General features: G+C 36.6%; 2 protein-coding genes across 2 annotated transcripts in view; one reads left to right on the top strand and one right to left on the bottom strand.

The window, feature by feature from the left end:
- Positions 1–102: 102 nt before the first annotated feature.
- Positions 103–3,269, bottom strand: LOC149110955 (protein CEBPZOS-like). Its single transcript, XM_089291537.1, has 3 exons — positions 3,130–3,269; positions 2,464–2,508; positions 103–1,013 (listed from the first exon to the last, which is right to left on the bottom strand). The coding sequence occupies exons 1-3, from the start codon at positions 3,224–3,226 to the stop codon at positions 940–942; spliced, it is 216 nt and encodes a 71-aa protein (XP_089147663.1). The 5' UTR covers positions 3,227–3,269; the 3' UTR covers positions 103–939.
- A 68-nt stretch (positions 3,270–3,337) lies between these two features.
- The window catches only part of LOC110061368 (zinc transporter 6-like), a 28,130-nt gene continuing 13,379 nt past the window's right edge, over positions 3,338–18,088 (top strand). The window contains exons 1-7 of the mRNA XM_089291533.1: positions 3,338–3,776; positions 4,676–4,731; positions 8,190–8,276; positions 10,109–10,193; positions 10,301–10,343; positions 17,349–17,414; positions 17,832–17,912. Of these exons, the coding sequence (XP_089147659.1) occupies positions 3,584–3,776; positions 4,676–4,731; positions 8,190–8,276; positions 10,109–10,193; positions 10,301–10,343; positions 17,349–17,414; positions 17,832–17,912 (611 nt within the window). The 5' untranslated portion in view covers positions 3,338–3,583. The remainder of the gene's footprint in view (positions 3,777–4,675; positions 4,732–8,189; positions 8,277–10,108; positions 10,194–10,300; positions 10,344–17,348; positions 17,415–17,831; positions 17,913–18,088) is intronic.

The raw sequence follows: 18,088 nt of genomic DNA, 5'->3' as shown, positions 1-18,088 counted from the left end.
GTTGCATTTCCCTAAGCTTAAAACTGGGTAGATATAATAGAATACAAAAATTCTTGATAATTAGTCATTGAGTTACAGTATCAATGAGTACACAGAATGGTATGTACATACAGACATATACACATACTTTATTTGTTATAGTAGGTTAAATTAAAGGCAGCCAGATGCTGATGTGGACCTACTGTCTACGATAAAAAGTGTGCTGTGTAACAATGGTAAAGTTAGGAATAAAGTAACTGCATACTTGTTACGTGTACCACAGTGGACAAATCAGCCACTGTTTGGATTAGAATTTAATATGCCAAGAATTAATCCATTTTTGCTCATAATTGCAAACTGCTGTGTCACAAATGTTTATTAGTGGATTTTCTTTCAGAACAGTCAAACTCTGAAAACCTCTTGCATTTTGTGAGTTTATGAGCATAAATTTTGAGCCCTGGATTTTCCAGACTTGGATTTTTCAGAGTTTCAACTCTGCTATGCAGGCACTGCTGCTTGAAAGTTACCCTCTACTGATAACTTGTAGTGTCAAATGATACGTTTAAGCTAATCAGCAGATCACAGAAAATTTAGTGGTGAACCATCAGAATGCAAGTAGCTCAGCTAATCAAATTGCATTTGACACCAGTAGCACCCTAGCATTTAAGGTAACTTTCATATTCTGTGCTCTTGTCAACCGTAAGAAAAGCACACAGTCAAGTATTTTAAAGTTATTGTAAAAGAGTGGTGACATCTTAGTATAACATCTTCAGATGTTACCAAGAGTCTTTGGAGAACCTTCTGATACCCCACGTCAACGATCTCAAGAAATGTTGAATCAAAATCAACCAGAAATCTGGCATCAATAATCAAGTATTTTCATTCATCTGGGAAACAACTGCCAGTACGTTGAATGCTTTCTGCAAGTAAAAGCTTGGAGGGTCTTGACCAACAAACTTGCTACTTGCCCCAGGCCTCTGCATCAGCCTCGCGTGCTCCCATATAACCACCAAGCTCTGCTGTTTTGTAGAAAACTAACAAGGGAAAACCAAAAACAAAAGAAAAGATCCGTTCGTTTTTGCTTGCATACTGCTTTCCTAAAACATTTAAAGAAGTAAATGCTGCATTCATGTCTAATATTACACAGGTCAAGTTACAGTATGTGGTACAATCCTATAGGCCACAAACTCTGTAATAATTCTTTATTGAGTTCATAGATATAAAGGTAGTTCTCAAAGTATAAAGCCACACTTTAAGTTGTCTCAGCTATTCAACTCATTTTACAATTTGAAACATAGTCTTTTTAAGCAGAATGTTTCAACCTTTTTTACAAAGTGCTTCACAAGGCATGTGACCTCCCTTTTACAACATCTCTCTGCGTAAGTGCTATGGATGTAGATTCCAGATAATTAATTTTTAGGTTTCTTTACATCAATAGCAATTACAGTCTTTCCCATTAAACTGTGAATCCCAAAGAAATTTCTGCAATGTTTATTGTTTTGTGACCAATCAGATGCAAGATGAAACCGCAAAAAGTAACCATAACAAACTGCAACAGTCTTAAAAGTTTGGATTAGCGAATTGACACAAAACAACAAGCTGGCTTTTTCTTCCAATTCCACCGTTTTCAAATACTAAAATTGTTGTTTGTCTATTTCAGAGCTTATTTATAAGCAAAAAATAAAATTTATTCTTATTGTCCATATTCAATATGAACAATATTTTATTGAAAAGCAATAAAACTGGATTTTGATTTCTTTTTGGCAGCGGCGGAGCAGTCGAAGCTAGTCCATCAACATCAGTCATTCCTGGAGCAGGGTTGTTTCATAAAAACAGATTCCATCCCCTTCTATTGACTCTGAAACTTGAAGCAAGTGTAATGTACATAATGTCTACGGGTGAAAGTTTCTAAAATGCATCTTTTTGTGTTGCTATGATCATCTGCATCAAACATTCGCTCGGATTGGATTTGCTTGGTTTTTACTCCATGTAATAACAGATGGCTACCTCTCAATATAATGATGGAAAACATCTAGTCATCTACTAAGGAAAACTTTAAAATTAACACTTAACATGTTGGTGCTCATGTAGTTGTTCCAACAAATACAATTTTTGTGCTCTCAGATGCACTGTCTAGCCTTTGCTGATCATCACTTTTCAGTAATATATTGTTCACGGTTATTCTTAAATGCATAAGCTCTGAAATTGAAAAAGAGCAATTTCAGTATTTCCAAATGGTAAAATTGAAGATTTGAAGTGGAAAAAAAGGCCAGCTTTTTGTTTCGTGTCAATGCGTGACTAATCCAAACCTTTCAGGCTGTTGCAGTTTCCTTTTATTAGCAGTTTCACCTCACATCCGATTGGTTGTGAAACAATAAAAGTAATTAACATTCCACAAATTTTCTTTGGTGTTCACCGTTTAACAGAAAAGACTGTAAGTTTCAAGGTAGAAAATGTGGCATTTACATTTAGTATAAAACATACCTTCCAAAATAGCTGGGTGGTTGTCATTCATCCATTTTCTGTAATCTATAAAATATGACATTCAAGAGTAAGATGAGATTGAAGTGAATGAAAGCTCTGCATTGCAGCAATGATGACTGCAGTGGATGTGCAGTAGCCACAAAAATCCTACCAGCAAACACTGCTGAACTGCCAGGTTTGTTTGAGTCATAGACATCAGATCCCATTTCAGTGCCTGAATTTTTAAAGTTGACCCAAGTATTTCACATGATTTGATTTTTCTGCACCCACAAGGTCTTAGGTTTGACTCCTAGCTACAGGACTTGGAATTCTTTTTCTTTTTGATTTTAAATGAGAGTGAATGTATGAAACATCAAATATTTGAACTGGTTAATGGTGCATTTTCATTCTTTGGGATGATACAGATCAGGATCAATGATCCCAAGTCACTCAGATCGTGGAGCCTCAAAGGAACTGATGAATCTTTGTCCTGAGTGGATTCCTTGGCTCCTTTGATGTATCATGGTTCTCTGAATTATGATAAAAATTAAATGATTAAATATTCCTGGTTATTTTAAAATAATAACCGTAATTTGACTTCTTTTCGCCTTTTTATGATTTAAATTAACTTCATCGATGGCTTTTCAAGGTTAAAGGCCTTATTTTGACTGGTTTGGGATCTAATACCTCTATCAGTGTTCATTTGATGCCATACTCTGTACGATCCTACAACCACCACCACTTCCCCAACAATTGCAGCTTTCAAGAGCCTTTTCCAAGTCATCCTAACATTACGACTTAAAATATTTTATGGGTGAATAGTCAACACCATGCAAATAGTGCAATCACACTGACCGAACTCTAACCATGTTTGCTACACTAAAATAAGATGGTGGACCATGAAGAGGACTGGGATCTACATACGTGTCGAAGTTCGCAGGCTCAACGTTCAACATGGCCGTCGTTTTGTTGTGGTGGTGTTGAGATATGTTACTTTGCCGTTCTTTCCTTCTTTAACGCCACGATTCATCGGGTCTTCTTAGAGGAAAATACTATGGGAAGAGGTTTATCTGCCAGTATAGTTTTTTAACTGATGTTAAAAACATCTAAAAACTTAACTTGACGGAGTTAGTGAACGAAAATGGCAAATCCAGAAAAAAAGCATTCTTACAACAGCGTTACAGCAGCAACAGCAGCACCGAGCATAGGAACAGACAGGTTATTACGGTATCTTCCTAAAAAGCAGCCAGAGGTTCGACAAGTTGCCATAGACATTCCAGAAACAGACAGCAGCCAAGCTCTGAATCAAGATTTATTGAATGCTGTGGAAAGAGGTACATTTCACTAGTATAGACTACAATAAGCATTTAATGACTGGCCCCAAGGGAAACAGTGAGTGTTGTTTACCCAACCCTTAATGTTCCCTGAGGTGCAGGGGAACAGAAAGAGTTGAGGGAAAACAAAACCTACTGTTTTGCAATAGATACTTGCACTGACCAGGTTAGAGAATGCCAATAAATTGACTTCTAAAAACCCGGATTTTTTATATTTTAAAGATTTTCTTTCTTTGTATAAATACTAGGTTAGTTACATTCAGTCAGGTCCACACCAGCCCTAAGTTTGCCATATTCAGGCCTGCCTTATCAAAAAGTATAATATACCTTTTGATAAGACAGACCTGAATATGGTAAACTTATTTATTGTATGGCCAGCTCCCTAAGTGGGTAAGATGATCCAAATCCTGCACTGTGATTGGCTACCAAGCGGGCAAGATGGCATATCTTACCCGCTGTGTCTTGCAAGAAAATGGTGTTCTTTTTCCATATAATAAATACTTTTTTGACCAAGCTTGTTTGGTCAAGATGTTTAGAAATTGACCTCATTCTTATTTTTTTTGGTGAGTTTATGGATCTCAACTCCATCTCAGTTCATAAACATGCAAAAAATAAAACTTGGCCAATATCCAGCCATCTTGACCTCATGCTTGGTCAATAACTCATATGTACGTGTATGTATGTAGGCAAGGTGTTAAGTGCTTCCAAACAATAGTGTTATGATCTGTATATAAAAATACTTGGTGTTGCTTAACCTGATCCAAAAGTGTGGAATAGTGTATCATGGATGAAGTTGCATGAACGTTTTACTGAACAGCACTTGGCTATACATCATAATAAGTAACATGATGTACTATTGTCATACCATTTCAAGTTCTGATGTTTTCACATTTTAACAGCAAAGAGCCTTAGAATGAGAGGTACAATGAATGATGATGAAAGAATTATGTTGTCAGTAAGTACTTGAAAATAGTTGTCTCTAATTCATTTATCTCAGCTAGAATTATATAGGGGTAAAGATAGCAGTTGGTTATTGATAATTATTTTGCCATCTAAATTAGTATTTATGGTTGTTAGCAGTTGGTCACTGAACATTGTATGAGTAGAAATTGAAATTGCCTTTCTATTTTTACATCATCATGTAAAATACAGATCTGTGTTTTGTTTTGCTTGGAAAGACTCTGGAAATGAACAATCATGTACTTTGAAAATCACCCCATAATGTAAATGCATGCAAATATGTATGTAGATTACTTCTAATATTAATTATAGGCTGACAAAATTTGCGATTATTATATGTCCAACCAAAATAGGATATGAAATGACACATGTCCAGCTAAGTAAAAAATATAATTTATTTCCAGCACTATAATAACAGTTATTACATTGTAAAAATTAGATAGTACAGTAGGTGAGTTTATACTAGCTTAGCGAGTAGACCTTAGGCACACTTGAATCATATTTTAGATATGAACAGGTCTATTCTTAACTTAAGTAGCCGACACAACAGCGCATCTTTTTTTTTTTTCAAAAAGGCGGAAGTGCACTTCCAAGTCAAGTTCAACCATTCTTACCAGCTTACTTATGCTACCTTCGGTGAATTGAATGTCAATCAAATGCGTTTTTCTTTGGCATATCAGAACTTACTACAGTGCAGCTCAGATATATCCGAACCAAAATATACGCGTAATGCGCGTCAGCCCAATACGCGTATACGCGTATGCATATACGCACATACGCGTATACAGCATATACGCGTATGCCTGATTAGTATGTATGAGCTGACCTATTGTTTCTTCTTTTCTTATCAGGTCATTGTTGTTTTCAATAGCTTGACAGCTTGCCACAGAGCGAGAAAGAGTTTTCTTTATTTTGAATACGCGTACACAGTATACGCGCGTATGCCTACAGACTAAGCAAAATGTTAGCTGAAACTAACATTTTACAATTGGGCACTTGACTGGAAATTAACTGACTGAATATTGATTAAAAGAGAGAGTATTTTGTCGTTAAATCAAAAATTTACTTTTTTTTTTTTTTTGTCAAATAGAACCGGGGATACACGCTTCAACAATCCCATCTTCATGGAGCAAACATCACAACCGAAAGATAACATCTTCTCGAAACAAAGTCTGAACACGGTCCAAGCAAGCGACTTGGAAACGTGTGCCGAAACACACTACTTTTCCTCGAAGAAAATTAAAAATAACAAAATGTGAGCGGCGCACCATAGAATCTTCGATAAACAATTCTTTTGTCAGGAAAAGAGTAATTTACTATTTGAATGAACGGTTTGTGTCAGATACCGGAGATATCACTTTCTCGACAAGGTCGAAACGCTTCAAACAATAAACATCTCGCAAGCGACTTGCCGACGCATGCCGAAACACAGAACTTTTCCTTGAAGAAAAAATAACTAAACGTGAGCAGCGCGCCATAGAAACTTTGATAAACATTTCTTTGGCTAAAGAAAGAGCATTTTACCGTTTGAATGAACGATTTGTGTCAAATAGAACCGGAGATATGATTTTTTCGACAAGGTCTTCGGAACGCTTCAGACAATGAACATCTCGCAATCGACTTGCCGACGCATGCCGAAACACAGAACTTTTACTTGAGGAAAAAATAACTAAACGTGAGCAGCGCGCCATAGAAACTTTGATAAACAATTATTTTGACTAAAGAAAGAGCATTTTACTGTTTGAATGAACGGTTTGTGTCAAATATAACCGGAGATATCATTTTTTCGACAAGGTCTTCGGAAAGCTTCAAACAATAAACATCTCGCAAGCGACTTGCCGACGCATGCCGAAACACAGAACTTTTACTTGAGGAAAAAATAACTAAACGTGAGCAGCGCGCCATAGAAACTTTGGTAAAAGGAAGAGCATTTTACCGTTTGAATGAACGATTTGTGTCAAATAAAACCGGAGATATCATTTTTTCAACGAGGATCTTCAGACAATAAACGCTTCGCAAACAACTTGCCGACGCATGCCGAAACACACAACTTTTCCTTGAAGAAAAAATAACTAAACGTGAGCGGCGCACCATAGAAACTTTGATAAACAATTTTTTCGTCAAGGAAAGAGTATTTTACCATTTGAATGCATGATCTGTATCAAATATAACCGGAGATATCATTTTTTCGACTAGGATCTGAAGAACGCTAATTCAGACAATAAACATTTCGCAAACGACTTGCCGACACGTGCCGAAACACAGATCTTTACTTGTAAGAACATAAAGTTCACGTGTTAAAATAGGGAGTTCAAGCGACTGTATCAATTTTCTTCCCATTTTTAGTAGCTTAAGATCAAGTGTTGATAAACGGTAGTTTGTCGGTGAATTTGCGAAGTGATCGAAATATGATAGCTTTTATTGACCGGCTGACGTTTTAAGAATATGCAAATTTCGCTTTGAAGCCATTTTCATTCTCAAGAAACATAATGTCCTTTGTTTGACTAACAATGCTTCACATAAAGAAACTTGTGGGAATGCATAACAAAGAGACATATACGCGCGTATATACGCGTATATATGCGCGTATATACGCGTATATGTGCGCGTATTGACATACGCGTATACGCAAAATACGCTCGTATGATACGCGTATGCGTAGTTCGCTTATGTCTGAGCGGCACTGTAGACTTGTATGACACACACATCATTTTTGCACTACTCGCTTTCTTTACATCTGGTTCTCAATAGAAAGAATGGCATAGAAAAACTTAACCAACTTCAGTCATAGCAGTCAACATTAGACCTACGTTCTGTGGGTTAGAAGATGATGATTATTTAGACCACAGAGTCACGTGCTCTCTATTACATTTACTAAAATGAAATTCACATGGCCGGGTCAGTGCTGGGATATTCAGGCACAACCTGGCTTTTTGTTCCTGTAGCAATAACTTAGGTTGACAGTTTGTAATAGTAACAAATCCAGGGCAGCCCATGAATGGCTCTGTCACTTGAAGTATACTTTGATTTTAAATAAGATCGAGTATCAACGTAAGTAATCATATATGATCTCTAGTATACTTGAGCTCTTCACATACTCAAGATCTACTTAGAATGTTAGTGTGAACCCACCGAATGCTGTGATTATGCTGTGGTTAATTTCAGCATGTTTTCGGGAACTAGATGTCCCATCAACCAATATAGTCATAGAGGCTCATCACCCTTTTTGATGGGTAAAAAGACATTTTTGCATTCGCAGTTCTCACTGATCAATCTATCTGCTTTTGTTTCAATTCCTGTGTATAAGATTCTAATGGTATCTGGTTTCCATGTTGTAATAGTTTCCATGGTAACTAAATAACTAACTTTCATAAGTATTAAGTTACTGTACTCAAATAATTGAAGCTGGAAAATAAGTTACATGTATTATTGCACTTTTTTGGTATTATTTAGAGTGCTATTAAGCCATTTCCACAAAGATCCCATCCAATCATGAAAAGAGTTAAAAGAGAACTTCAGAGTGTTCTTGCTGAGAGACAGGTAAGAATATTGATCTATAGGGATGTATATAAGGGAAAAAATTTATTAATTTGTTCATCAGTGGAATCAACATTATTTTTTCCCCCTTTTTTAAAAGTTAAATCAATCTCTCTGCTATTTTGTTCGTTTTTAAATTATTTTAAGTAAATGTCTTTGAAGTTGTGTGTTCACATGAAATCAACATTTTATTGTTTCCTCACTGAAATCATCATCACTTGAAGTGAAACAAACTTTTTTTTGTTTTGGCTTTCAGAAGGTATTTTAAATGAGGACACTTGGAAATTTGAATTTGTTTTTCTTGCAAACATTATTTCATGAAAACAAAGTTCAAATCAGTGAAAAAGAAAAAACATAGAACAATTTTGCTCTGATAAAGGAAAGCTACTCTGCTTATGCCAAACTTTATTCATTTTTAGTGCAGAGCGCACTATTTGCTTGGTGTAGGGAGGTTCCCCCCTGCTAAACTGCTAAATCACGAAATAAAACAATAAGGTGTAAACTGAAATGTTTGTTTAATTATTAATTTCAATTAGTCTTGCAGTAGTGGGGTTGGGTAGATATCTGTGTTCACCTATTTTAATTTAATTTTGGATAACATCACAAACCTACCGTAGTTTCTCGGTTATAAGGCGCACTCGGCTATAAGACGCACCCCAAACTTGGCAACTTAATCATGCAAAGTTCCCAAACTGAAAATTATGTGAAAATACTCGGTTACAGTACAGTATACATCTTTTTCTTAAAATCCCTTGCTCTCCTTGTGGTACTGTTCTCTTCAGAACCAAGCAGTTTGCTTGCTCTTGATGCATCCACAAATTAGTTAGTATTAGTGTGAACTATATACCTGTATCAGGTGCAAGACACATTTTATATGGGATCACACATCAACATTGAGTGATTTTTATTGTAGTAGAAAACAACATGTAAAACGCATCATTCAAATCAAAATACAAACATGAAGCATATACGTACTGCTAGATTATTTCTTATCAAAGAAGGTTTTGTCCACTCTCTGGAGTAGCTGAGATTGTCTGACAACTAGTTAATCACTTTGATCATAAATAATTTAATTAATTATCAATAATTTTTGATAATTATTTATCAAGCAACTGAGGTGATGTTATTGCCTGTAGCTTTTCAGTTGTTCTGTAGTTTCCTTATGATTGTTATCATATTGCTGTTTTGGTTGTTATGGTTGTTAGGAGTATATGTTGTAGGTCAAAATGAAATTCAGCTTAAAATGAAATTAATTTGTCTCTTAACCCTAATTATTCATGGGTCATGGATAATTAGTATTGTAGTCAACGTTCAATGCGCTACTTGGCTTTAATCGATAAGACGAAATTTGCAATTTAATGATAGAGTGCGAAGAAAGCAATGAAAAGGGAGCGGTTGAAACGTTGTATGACTAGGAAGCTAAGGAACACGTAAAAGGAAAACGGCAGGACAGTAAATGAAACGAGATGACGGTAGTGTTGTGATGAAAGTGCACAAATAAACTAGAAAGACGCATACAAAAGGGGACTGAAACAAAGTAAAATTATGCGAAAAAACCTGACAGAATATCGATAACGTGAAAGCGAGAGAAAAGAAAAGAATGCAATGATCACGCAAGAATGCACGCACAAACAGAAAAAATAACAAAGAATTAAATGCGGATGCAACAATTAGGGTTAGAAGACAAAGGAAATCGAGAATCCAACTAGGTTAAAATCATTTTAAACCTGAATTTCATTTTAACCTACAACATATTCTTTGACCATATGTGTAGAATTTCAATTTGTTTGACCGTCTAATCTAAAAACCAACTTATCTGTCAATTTTTTTGACAGGGTTGGAGAATATTCTGGTTGATCATTGTCAATGCACTTTGTACTTTTGGACTTTTTATATACAGTGGATCAACAAATAGTTTGGGTAATTCACAATTAATTAATTTCTTATTGGTTCCTCCTTGACTGTTACATTGTTTAAATTTCATTAATGCAGCTGTGTGAAACATAACTTTTATGGTTTTCTTTCAGCACTCACATCATTTAGCTACTTGACAATATTTGATTTACTAAGGTATGATGTACAAAAACGTCTGTAACATTAAAGAGTTTCTTTTTCATGGATTTATCATAATATTATGATTGAACCTCTTTTGAGGGAACAACCTAAGCAGCAGGCAAAGTGTCCACTGAGGACAAGTGTATGGGAGTTTGAAGTGTATTAATTAAGACCGAGTTTACCAGAGGACCAGCCAGGGGTGATACATGCCATCTCTCCTTTTTGGATGAAACTTTGCCAGATTGAAGGTACTACCCAACAACTCTAAAAGACAAAGTGGGCCAGCTTTGGGATTTTTCCCTTAGGAATTAGACCAGCCCCCTTGTTTTTTGCCCAAAATCTCAAAAATGTCACTAAAATAAGCATCAAATTTAGACACCACTCCTGCTTACAGAATGGATTGAATGTTATTGATATTTTACACAAATATAGATTAGACCTATCCTAGTTCACACCAGGAGTTTCAAGTCATTTGAAGTGGCAGGTGCCAATCAAGGATTTTCATTTCCTACCCATGTCACACATCATTGAGCTATAAGGCAAATTAGCTCAAATTCTGACCCATATATTGCTTAAATCCAACTTTCTAAATCAAAACTAATTTTACCACGGTTTAGAGTCACCCTTGGCCTGATGAAATTAAGAATAAAATTTTTGGCATCTGTTATTTTTTGGCAACAAAAGCTGTTCAAACAACATGACAAGAGACTAGTTTTAACAAAGAGACAAGGGCGAAATCTAAAAATATTAGACATTATAGAATCAGTTTATTAAAGTTATTTCTATGTTAATGTCATTAACAAAGTCTTTGAATGTTATTTAGGGCAGTGGAAGCTCAATGAATGCAAAACTCTTGGCAATATCCCTTAACCCTCAGACGTACAAGGCGGGGGGCGGAGGGGGGGGGGGGGGGAGGATGAATGCCATCCCCCAATAAGGTTTTTTAAAAATTTTGAAAAGACGATTTACTCTAAGGGGCTGAAACTTTCAGTAGCTATTCATTCATCCTTCACGGATATTTTGATATGTCAATTGTGTGTCCATCATTTTTGACGTTTTCATGGCAACCGCTAGTTTCATGTGGGTTTGGCTAAAAATCAACTTTCTTTGACATAATTCTGTATTTTTTTTCAAATTCTAGAAATTTACCAATTTGTACATTTCATTAGTATTCTGGCTTGATTTTGTATTAATTTCTGTTATTTTTTGACTTTTTAAGAAAAAAGTAAAATCCAAGATGGCGGATCGAAGGTGGCAGGTCAAAGACTTCATTTGACACCATATGATGTCACAACCAATGATTATGGTATCATTTTTTAGACCAAGTTCAGGGCTATCTAATCAATGTAAATTTGTTTCGCTGTGCCTTAACACTTCCCCCTTGTACCACGGTGGGGGTAAGAGTTAGCTTGCATGTCCGCGGGTTAAGTAACAGTGCAAAACACCTAAATTCTATTTGTACGATCTAAATATGGGAATGAATGGCCATGATGTTTAAATTCTAAGACTTAAATTCTTAAAGCTTGTGGCCGATATAACACGCACTCTGATTAGCTGAAAGCGAGATCTGAGCGGTCATTATGCAGCTGTAATGCCCACGGGCCGATTACAGATTATGCAAATTAGGAAGAGCCCGGCTTGGAAAATTCAAGCGCATTGAAACGATGAAAGCCGATTAAAAACAGTAAGAGAAGTAAATTTAATTCCAAGTAGCTAAAAGTTTAGGAATTTTTCCTTAATAAAATTTACATAGTAGTTGTTTTTGACTTACCGGTAACCTTGGCGAGCACTAGTGAAAAACAATCAAAGTTTGCTGAGTGTCGAGTAAAGCTAAAATCGCTAAGTGAAAAACACCATAGGCAGATGTGTCACGTATCCTGAGCAGAAAACCACAAAGAAACTTATAAGTTATCATCTTAGTCACAATAATTACCAAAATATTGAACTCCGTTTCAGTTCTCATCAAATAGATTCCCTCGCTTCAACACAAGCAAGTGAAAATCAGCTTCCAGGATCATCAGGTGTAAACAATCGGGCGGTTTCTGTCGGTAGCAGTGTTTCTGATACCTGTAGGAGGTTTTAGACGCTCGCAAGGCTTGAAAAGTTCATTCATAAGTCCCAGAATTAAGAAGGCCAAGATATGTTGTCGAAAGCGAATGCGAAGATCGAGTTATTCTGAGCAGTGCATTCTGAAGCATTAGTATTTTCTTTCACCGAAAGACCGTTGGTTTGGACCATTTTGAAGCACTTTCTGTCTTTTCTATATGCGTTGACGTTTCGCCACAAAAGTTGGAAAAACTCCCTCATCAAGTTGTGGCTCCACAATACTAAAATACCTTTTTGAGGGCTGTGACAATCATTTTTCCCGTAAAGAATTACAGTAGTGAAGTTCGCTGACTGTGTAGTTTTGCCCTGGGTTTGAGACAATGAATGAATCGGTAAATGCGCGCATCACCGGATGTACATTGACAACTTCCGCTTGAATAATTTTTTTTTCTTTAATTCGTGAGCCATATAATAAACAACTTAATAACCTTGACCATTCGGTCGTTACGGGAAAATCTCAAACTTCGGCCTACCGTATTGACCTCAGTTTGAGATTTTCCCGTAACGACCTCACTCTCGGTTATTAAGTAGTTATTAATACTTGATCTTGCAATTGATTATTGTGAACTCTTACTTTACATTTGGCATACATACTCATCAATCCTGAGAAGTATTCTTTGCTGAAACTATTGTTTGCCCCCATTTCGAGTTCAAAAAACCCTTGAGATATTGATTTTGCTGCATTAGGCATGCAAGTAAATCTTGGTAAACACGTATATAATACTTGCACTGTAAGACTGAGCTTCAGCTAGCATTTTTCTTCTGAAAGTTACTATACTGAATTAGCTGCAGATAAATTTTATACCTCAAAGATGCTAGCACAAAATATTATAAATAATCGCATATCTGCGAGTAAGAAGATGTGTGAAAAAAAATTGCAATTCTGAGAAAAAATTGAGCCTTGAGAAGACCTGAAAAACCTAAGGTCCAAGCGAGCACACAAGACAACATACACGGCACCAGTGCCTTAGGTTTAGTAAGGTTTGGCTCTTGTTGAACTTTTTGAATTTTTCTAGGCACTCAAGAAGCTTGAGTGGCTCTCGGCTATCGTTTTCTTTTCTGCTCAGTAACCTCCTGTGTTACATATTCTACACTCTATTCTATTCCTGTGTTACGTATTCTACATGGTGGATGATTAAGTAGCTGGGAAGTAGTACTGTTTTCCTACTGCAAGCCTGGTCAAGATCTCTTCTGCTTAATCTTGAGAAGGACTCAGATCAGCCTGGTGTATGGTGAGTTGGCCACTTCTGTACATCACAGACAACCTGCAAAAGTACTGGGCTATTTGGTCTGCAGCAAGCTACTCTTCTTTCCTGGACATTTTCCTGCCACTGCTGTCTTGCAGAGTCTCATCTTACTGCACTCATCCACTACATTTTCGCCCTGTCTCCTCACCTTCCAGGAATGTTCTTTTCACTTTCTCAGAAAAGCGGGTTCCTCAGACCCATCCCTTTGAGATTTCTCATGTGGATCATGATCACTAAAGGATGCTTGGGATTTCAACCCATTTTATTTTCACGCTGTCTATGCCGTTTCTTTCTCTAACCTCATTAGGTGTTTACCCGCTGATCCATGTGCTTCTGCAGACTGCAAAATATTGGTATGTTTTTGTGAATCCCTCCTCAGGGTAGGAGGAATACACTCTCGTAGCTTTGACAACTTGGGACTCTTCTTCAATAGACTGCGAGGTCCTAGACCATAGTTAATTGAGGGGAATGGTTATGAAGCCCAGCAAACATCAAAGGAGCAAACAAAGATGCCAAGATTTGTGTTGGAAGGTCCACGACCATGCACAATTTTTTGTGCTCATGCACTATGCATGAATTACATAACCAAAATGTTTCTATTGGTGAGTTCCTCGGTCAGTAGTACACAACAATTGTGTTTTGTGCAAGTTCAAGGCCAAAAAAGAGAACAAAAACATACAACAAAGAACTTTGTTGAGTATTATAATAATCCCCTTCTATTAACTATGCCTAGACTGAGGCTGTTGGAGCTGACACTTGTCAAACTCCTGGATCTAAAAGTAGCAGTCTCTCTCATGCACAGTACATTTAAGGGCTGCTCTACGCACAAGTCTGTAGGCCCTTGAGGTCTTTTAAATCCATTCCTCGTTGTGCAGGTGTGAAACGTTTACCAGGACCCTCATCATAAGCCTTCTATATTCTCAAACCTAAAAAATTTTAGAGACAGGATCCCAGACATTGTGTGCTTCATGGCCCAGCCTGACTCTTAAGTCTTAATAATATTATTGATCTGCCTGGCACCCTTTAACCCACCATAGGGTATCACTAACATTTTTGATGTCGTCGCCTTCATTTATGCTACGAGGTACATGGCTCTTCACTGTGGCAATTCATCTGTCACAGACATCCTTTCCAGCCTGTGGATCACTGAAATCATATCTGATGATCTTAATGCCTGTGCACTCTTTAAGGCTGGTAAATAAGTAAGTAAGTAAGTCAAGTTTATTGTGCATATGCACTTAGCTTAGCTGGGAAGTGAGAGGATGAGATGGGAAGAAAGGTGACATCCGGTACGTATTGTTGCGCTTTTCTTTCAAAAAAAAGTTACAATTGAGCAAAATATCGAAGCCATTCTTAACATTGGAGTGTGCACATCTATAAATAGAGATTAAATCTCTTGCGCACTGACCTACAATTAAAGGGCTCTTTGACTTCTCTGGACATATGTACAACAATGAACATGTTTGCTTTACAGGTAATTATATAAAGGAATATTTAATAAATAATAATAACAACAAACTATTAATGATAAATAATAACAACAATAAATATAAATAAAAATAATTAATAATAATACCAACAAACTATTAATAACCACTTGGTGATGTTATTTACCGCTGACAAAGGTCTTTGGTTATTGTTCCCGTGCTTTCAAAGTTATATCCACAATGTTTATTTTTACATCAATTAAGATTTACTTGCCAGCTGATGCAGCAAGGTAAAAAAAGTCAAAGATGTTTTTTAACTCGATTCGCATGAAATGGATATTCATTGGGTGAGCTCAAGAGTTGATATATGAGGGCAAACAATAATTTCAGCGAATAATACTTGTCAGGATTGATGAGTTTGTATGCTGACTGTAAAGTAATAGTTGACAATAATCAATTGCAACATCAAGCATGTAACCTGTCCGTGATAATCGGGCAGGGTTTCAAGAGTAATCTAAAAAGTAAGATATGCCCAGAAAAACTCTCCTCTAACTAGTCAATGTTTCAGAATTTTAATATCATGACCATTCATTCCCATATTTAGATTTTACGAATAGAATTTAGGTGTTTTGTGCCCACCGTGGTGCAAGGGGGAAGTGGATGGAACCCCTTTGGGCTTTCTCTCTGTTTAGGGCCAGTGAAATAAATTTACATTAATTAGATAGCCCTGAGCTTGGTCTACAAAATGATACCATATATGTTGGTTGCCAAATGACATCATTTGACCGCCATCTTGGATCCGCCATCTTGGATTTTACTTTTTTCTCAAAAAGTAAAAAAATAACGGAAATTGATACAAAATCAAGCCAGAATACTTATGAAATGTACAAACTGGTGAATTTCTGGAATTTGATGAAGAAAACTGGAAAAAAAATACAGAATTATGTCAAAAAAAGTTGATTTTTGGCCAAACCCAGATGAAACTAGCAGTTGCCATGGAAACGTCAAAGATGATGGACACAATTGACATATCAAAATATTCGTGAAGGAAGAATGCACAGCTACTGAAAGTTTCAGCCCCTTAGAATAAATCGTCTTCTCGAAATTTTGAAAAAAAACCTTATTGGGGGATGGTATTCACCCCCCCCCCCCCCCCCCGCCTTGTACATCTGAGGGTTAAGGGATATTGCCAAGGGTTTTGCATTCATTGAGCTTCCACTGCCCTAAATAACATTCAAAGACTTTGTTAACGACATTAACATAGAAATAATTTTAATAAACTGAATACAGAATGTCTAATATTTTTAGATTTCGCCCTTGTCTCTTTGTTAAAACTAGTCTCTTGTCATGTTGTTTGAACAGCTTTTGTTGCCAAAAAATAACAGATGCCAAAAATTTTATTCTTAATTTCATCAGGCCAAGGGTGACTCTAAACTGTGGTAAAATTAGTTTTGATTTAGAAAGTTGGATTTAAGCAATATATGAGTCAGAATTTGAGCTAATTTGCCTTATAGCTCAATGTTGCATGACATGGGTAGGAAATGACAATCCTTGATTGGCACCTGCCACTTCAAATGACTTGCAACTCCTGGTGTGAACTAAGATAGGTCTAATCTATATTTGTGTAAAATATCAATAACATTCAATGCATTCTGTAAGCAGGAGTGGTGTCTAAATTTGATGCTTATTTTAGTGACATTTTTGAGATTTTGGGCAAAAAACCAGGGGGGGGGGGGGGGTCTAACTCCTAAGGGAAAAATCCCAAAGCTGGCCCACTTTGTCTTTTAGAGTTGTTGGGTAGTACCTTCAATCTGGCAAAGTTTCATCCAAAAAGGAGAGATGGCATGTATCACCCCTGCCTGGTCCTCTGTTAAACTTGGTCTTAATTGTTATATTTTGTATGTGGCTGGGACTGTTGCTAAGTATATGCTTACAGGTATAAGGCATGCACTAGGGAAGGTTCAAATGTGTTTACTAATATAAGGCAAGAAAAACTTGAATTCCAGCTTGCCCCAGGACAAAAATCCCTCAAATTTTTTTTGCCCTGGACAAGTCTTAGTTTGCCCTTTTAATGGTTTAGTTGGTGGACGGGTTGCCTGATCTCTTGCTCATTGAACAAGTGAGAATGAAAAGTTACTTTCCCGGAAGGAAAATCCCCTTATCCCAGATGACTGGAGGGCACTTTTTGTAAGGCCTGCTAATAGCTCAATATTTTTCTCCTGTTTGTCTCTTTTGTGTAGTCTTTTAACCTGTCTTTTGTCTCTCTGGGTGTCACTTCAGAAACCATCATCAACCTTTTCCTTCGGGTAAGGATGACTTCCATGTTGTTGTATGGTTTGAATGTGTCATGTTTGTGTCATGTCCAAAGGCATGAAGACATCTGTGTTATCCTGGTGAGAGGGTGTAAAATAAGATCCTATATGTTACATGAAATGGAATTCTAACCAATCAGCCACATTTTTCCATGCATGGTGTACAGTTGAATAGATTATGGAAGAATATAGAAACAATATACAAATGATGTAATGAGGTACGAAAATGGTCACACAGGTTACGTGGAACCAAAAGCAAAGTCCATAAATTTAAGACTCTGGTCAATAAGTATTGCTCTGCATAAACCCATGGCTTATTGCTGTTCTTAAGACTAACAACACAACCTTTGATCCTTTCTGAGACCCTATACATTCAAATTTTATTCACTGTGTTATTGGTTTGTGCCACAGGTATGAGAGGTTTGAGGTGTTGGCAGTGTTTACAACTACTATTCTTGTGATGTTTGGAGCTTTGTTTATAGTAAAAGAAAGGTAAAGATAACTAATAATAGCAACTGATATCAGCAATTAGAATGGCATCTCAACTGTACAAGCAAAAACAATGTTGAGCTGTGAACATACAGTATGTTTTACTAAATGTACACTTTTTTCTCAGTGTATTTCAAAAGAAGTCAGGGTTATTGGCCAAGTGTGAGGTCAAGATGGCT

This window comes from Orbicella faveolata, unplaced genomic scaffold (genome assembly GCF_042242905.1).
Source record: "Orbicella faveolata isolate gen_17 unplaced genomic scaffold, um_ofav_v1 contig_24, whole genome shotgun sequence".
NCBI classification, from domain to species: Eukaryota; Metazoa; Cnidaria; class Anthozoa; order Scleractinia; family Merulinidae; genus Orbicella; species Orbicella faveolata.
Note: the sequence above shows the minus strand (reverse complement) of the source record. Positions and strands in the feature narration are given on the sequence as shown.

Coding starts and splice junctions, on each gene's coding strand:
- LOC149110955 (XM_089291537.1), bottom strand. CDS start 3,226: ATGACTTGGAAAAGGCTCTTGAAAGCTGCAATTGTTGGGGAAGTGGTG. Junction 2,509..3,129: donor TCAAATGAACACTGATAGAG/GTATTAGATCCC, acceptor CATATTTTATAG/ATTACAGAAAATGGATGAAT. Junction 1,014..2,463: donor CCACCCAGCTATTTTGGAAG/GTATGTTTTATA, acceptor TTCCCTTGTTAG/TTTTCTACAAAACAGCAGAG.